Raw genomic sequence first — 4,619 nt, forward strand, 5'->3', positions numbered from 1 at the left:
GCATTCACGATCAGTTAAGGCTCAAAGTCAAATTGCAATACAAAGCCAAGGGTATTTTTAAAAGGCTAGACCAGGGGGAGAAGACCTATCTGTTCAGTGGTATCAAGGGACATGCTAAGACACGGTTGGTGTCTATGGAAAATAAGCAGTTGCGCTCAATCACTCCGACTCAGGGACTGTGACTGAAGGGGGCTATTATATCGGGCTATTTTTGTGTGTAGATACCCACATATTTGTAATTACACCAGTAGAAGATTATAGATTATTTCATGGAAAGGCGATACAACAAAGCCAATTAATCCATCATAAATTATATGCAACACTGATTTTCTTAAGATCATTTTAGAAATGCATCAGGTCGACACATTCCTCGGTTGCAGCACACAGAGAGATTTACGAACTGAAATACTTACGCGGCTAACCCAGTGTTTTAGTGCGTCATGTAATGACACCGTTTAATTAACTTTCCTGGGACCACCAGCATGAAGAGAGCTTCACAGGTCAACCAACATTTCCACTGATTATGAGCATGGACGCTTAAAAGCCTCTTTTCAGCAGCTCAATTTAAAAAGCATTAGCAATCATGCGACTTAAAGAGCTGATCTCCTTCTCCAATGTTTAACTAAAACACCTCAAAAATTTAAGGAAAAAAAGGTTTAATCTTAATAGTTTTTTTCCTCTAAAATTTCCAATTAGGAAATGAAAAAATGCACTGGCCTTAGTGTGACTCTGAATCAACGTAAAATATGTTACATTTGCTTCTCATAAACACATCTGAATTGGGATTCATTATACAAATATTCTTTATTCTAAGTTTATGTGGTAGAATAATTAATATATTTGACATTTTCTTTAGTGTGACTCAAAATCACACCTAGATCAATATTTTAATGCAAAACATTTGGTAATATAATATCCTAAAATACCCTGGAAATTTAAGAAAAGTTACAAGAACACATAAAAATCAGAAAAATTAAAGTCCCCCTGTAGTCAATTATTTTAAATCTTAATGCTTTAAAATAGCTTTAAAACAGCTTGAAGGTAAATCAACACCCTTGCCTCATTTATTATACGCGGATCTATGAATATGATAATTAGCCCCGCCTCCACTCACTCGCACGAGCTCAGAGATCCACTTGGTCGATGGTAAACGCTGCACACTGGTATCGCTTTTTACAGTGTCGGACACTAATATGATTAGCCTTTTGCTTGACTACATTATCAAACAGCTAATAATGTGTTGATAATGTCACACAATCCATGTTCCTGTTCATCATCTCAGAGTCAGACAGTTGCCTTCTAAAAATCAATATCCTTATAAACGCTTTGAACAACTTGTCAGTGGAGAAAGGCATATAGTTCATCATAGCTGCTATATTGATAAATCAACCCAATTTTTCATATCAACAGAAAAATATACTGGGACAACCATGGCTTCTCTTAAGACTCCCTTGTGCGGTAGGTTAATGATATGCTAAACCCCGCCCCCACGTTGACGTGATTGGTTACAAGGTAGTTTGTGACATCAGAAACACTAAGAAACTGTCTTCACTGCAGTTTTACCAATGCTATCTCAAAACCAATTCCTACGTATTTTACGAGGTGGCTAATTTGTACGACCTCACTCGTACGTATACGATTTGTCTAAACCCCAGTGACGGGTAGGTTTAGGGGCGGGGTTAGGGGTAGGACATTAGGGGTACAAATTAGCCACCTCGTAAAATACGTACAAATTGATGTGAGATTGGGTTGGTTTTAAATAGAAAATATTCAGCAATGGTGTTGACTTACAGTATGAATCTGCACATGGTTTGTCTTAAAATATATTAAAAACACCATATAGACATGAAAACAACATTAAAAACATGATTTTCACCACAGGGGGACTTTAAACCTGCAAGTCTACGTTTCATTTGTTCTTTGTGTTTTCCAAAGTAAATTAATGTCACAAAAATTAAAAATAGAAATTAGCATAAAAAGTAATCCTGTGCATATATAAAATCTTATAACAACCCATGTTGATGAGTCAAATGTCAGTCCAGAAGATAAACCAGAAGTGTTTCCGTGAATAATATTGATGCAAATAGATCCTCTAGACTGGCTCCACAGAGTAGCCGTCTTTGGACAAAGGACACATACTGTAACCCACCGGCATGGAGTATATTCCTACAGGTGCAAAGGGCAGCATATGTCTGCTGAAAGGGAAAGACTGTCCACACAATAGAGCTGCTGTCTGGGGTTGCGTACAGAGTGGAAACGGTAGAGCGAGGCCAGGATGCAAGATGGGTTTGCTGGTCATTTTGAGCCTCTCCAGCTCTGCCTCCTGCAGTCGCTTGGCCTTCGCTCTTCGGTTCTGGAACCAGATCTTCACTTGTGTCTCCGTCAGGCTGAGAGAGCTGGAAAATTCAGCGCGTTCTGCGATAGACAGATATTGCTTCTGACGGAACTTCCGCTCGAGGGCCAAGAGCTGAGTCGTGGTGAAGGGTGTTCGGGGTTTACGGTTCGTCTTGTGCTTCCTGAGAGTGCATGTTGCGGGACTCGGGGGTCCTGTAAAATTAGTTCATAAATTAGCTTGTAAAACAGCATGGGTTGGGCAGATGGCTAATTTGCTTTAACACAAGGGTAAATCATAAAATATATTGTGAACCAGATCATTTCTGCTGTATAGAATGCCTGAATACACTCTAAAATTATAATCAAGTTGGGTTAAATATGGACAAACTCAGCAATTGGGTTTTTTGACCCAGCAGTTGGGTTAAATGTTTGCCCAACCTGCGGCAGTTTTATTTAACTCAACTATTATTTAAAAAAAATACTATATGTCTGGTTTAAAATGAACCCAAAATAGTTTGGAAATTAAAAATCAGACACATAATTACTAGAGGAAACAATAATAATCAAAAGGTGAACATTTATTAATAAGCAATGTAATAAACGTAAAATGCTGGGTTAAATATGGACAAACCCAGGGATTGGGTTGTTTTCACCAAGCCATTTTTTCAACCAATTTTGGATTTATTTTTTTAGCCAGCAATATAGTAATATAGTAAAAGGCATGTTTTTGCTCACCCCCAAATAGGGGCAAATTTGAGGGGTATTTTAAGCTGAAACTTGACCAGACCAGAGACTTATATTACATCTTGTGAAAGAAGGTGTAATAGGTGCCCTTTAACCCAACCCGCTGGGTTTGTCCATATTTAACCCAACTTGGGTTGTTTTTAACCCAGTATTTTTTAGAGTGTATTATTTAATTATGATTTATTCAACTTATTAATAAATGTTCATTTATTAAACTTATTAATACATGTTATTTTACAACCAATTTTGGGTTCATTTTAAGCAAGCAATACAGCATTTTTTAAACAATAGTTGAGTTAAATAAAACTATACCAGCAGGTTGGGTAAAAACAGCAAAAATGCTGGGTTTGTCCATGTTTAACCCAACTTGGGATATTTTTAACCCAGGATATTTTAGAGTGTACTTAGACTTTCTTGTTATGTTTGTAAATAATGTCTTTTTCTCTTGTTTATGTGCTTGACAGTTCTCACTACATCGATCCATTTTCTCCCTTATTTATCATTTAAATGACAAAACAAACAATTTATTCTGCTAGAATCACTAAAAATCACACTGACACTAGTTGATTACAAAAAAGTTAGTTCTGAGAAAGGCTCAAGAAGATGCTACATTGTTTCATATCTAATATATAATGTCATTCAGACACTTTAATTTATATAATTTAGTGTTTTTTAATCTGGTAACTTACGTGGTGATGTTGATAATCTGGGTTTATTGATCCAGGAAAAGTCCTCTTTCACAGATTCACAACGTTTGGTCGAATCCACTGAATATATCACGGATCGATCATCCTTATTTATCATGCATGGCATCTGAATCAGTTCCTGTGAAGTTGATTCACTCCTTCCTTTCTTCGACATAAGGGCTTCGACGCTGAACGGGAGTCTCTGCGTCCGAACCGAAGGCTCCGGCGGAGATGACCGTGAACCGTGATCATCATCATCTTCATCGGAGGACACTTTACCTTTATAATGAGCTGAAATCATTCCGCGTAAAATAACTATATCTATATTCCACATGGAAACGTGAGAACGAACCATTAACCTGTGGGCTCGCTCTTCGTTGCTTAACTTACATGACTAACAATAACTTGACAAAAGTTTCGAGAGTATCCAAAGTTTGAACCAATCATCGTTCAGTCAGAGGCTGCGTCTAAATCACTCAAGAGCCGCCTACTTAGCCTTTTTGGACATCCTGAGACACAAAATGAGTGTTTGTAGGGTGATTGCCTCATCAAAAGATCTGCAGTGAAGATCCTGAGCCGTTAAATGATACTCTTCCCGGATAAAGAGGTTATATTTAGACCATAATAGTGGGGACATAAGTTAAAATTAGACTTTAAGTTTCTTCATATTACTCTCACATCAATAATTTGTACATTAATCAAAGCTTGTCACTTCATATAGCCTGCTGACTATTCATATAGGCACGTTTTTGTTTACAAAACCATTTTAAAACGATATAGCCAATCTTTGGACTGACTTCAAAGTTTTAAAGGGTTTGTTCACCCAAAAATGAAATTTCTGTCATTTATTACTCA

General features: G+C 37.1%; 1 protein-coding gene across 1 annotated transcript; it reads right to left on the bottom strand.

Moving 5' to 3' along the window:
• Nucleotides 1-1,119: 1,119 nt before the first annotated feature.
• Nucleotides 1,120-4,335, bottom strand: msx2a (muscle segment homeobox 2a). Its single transcript, XM_048176518.1, has 2 exons — nt 3,768-4,335; nt 1,120-2,547 (listed from the first exon to the last, which is right to left on the bottom strand). Exons 1-2 carry the CDS (start codon nt 4,117-4,119, stop codon nt 2,093-2,095), a joined length of 807 nt encoding a protein of 268 aa, XP_048032475.1. The 5' UTR covers nt 4,120-4,335; the 3' UTR covers nt 1,120-2,092.
• Between the last annotated feature and the right edge of the window lie 284 nt (nt 4,336-4,619).

The sequence above is a fragment of the Megalobrama amblycephala genome, linkage group LG23 (genome assembly GCF_018812025.1).
Source record: "Megalobrama amblycephala isolate DHTTF-2021 linkage group LG23, ASM1881202v1, whole genome shotgun sequence".
NCBI classification, from domain to species: domain Eukaryota; kingdom Metazoa; phylum Chordata; class Actinopteri; order Cypriniformes; family Xenocyprididae; genus Megalobrama; species Megalobrama amblycephala.

What these genes read in the sequence shown, in the direction of transcription:
- msx2a (XM_048176518.1), bottom strand. Translation starts at nt 4,119, where the DNA reads ATGGTTCGTTCTCACGTTTCCATGTGGAATATAGATATAGTTATTTTA. An exon ending in CAGATTATCAACATCACCAC is followed by an intron (nt 2,548 to 3,767) that starts GTAAGTTACCAG and finishes CTAATTTTACAG; the next exon opens with GACCCCCGAGTCCCGCAACA.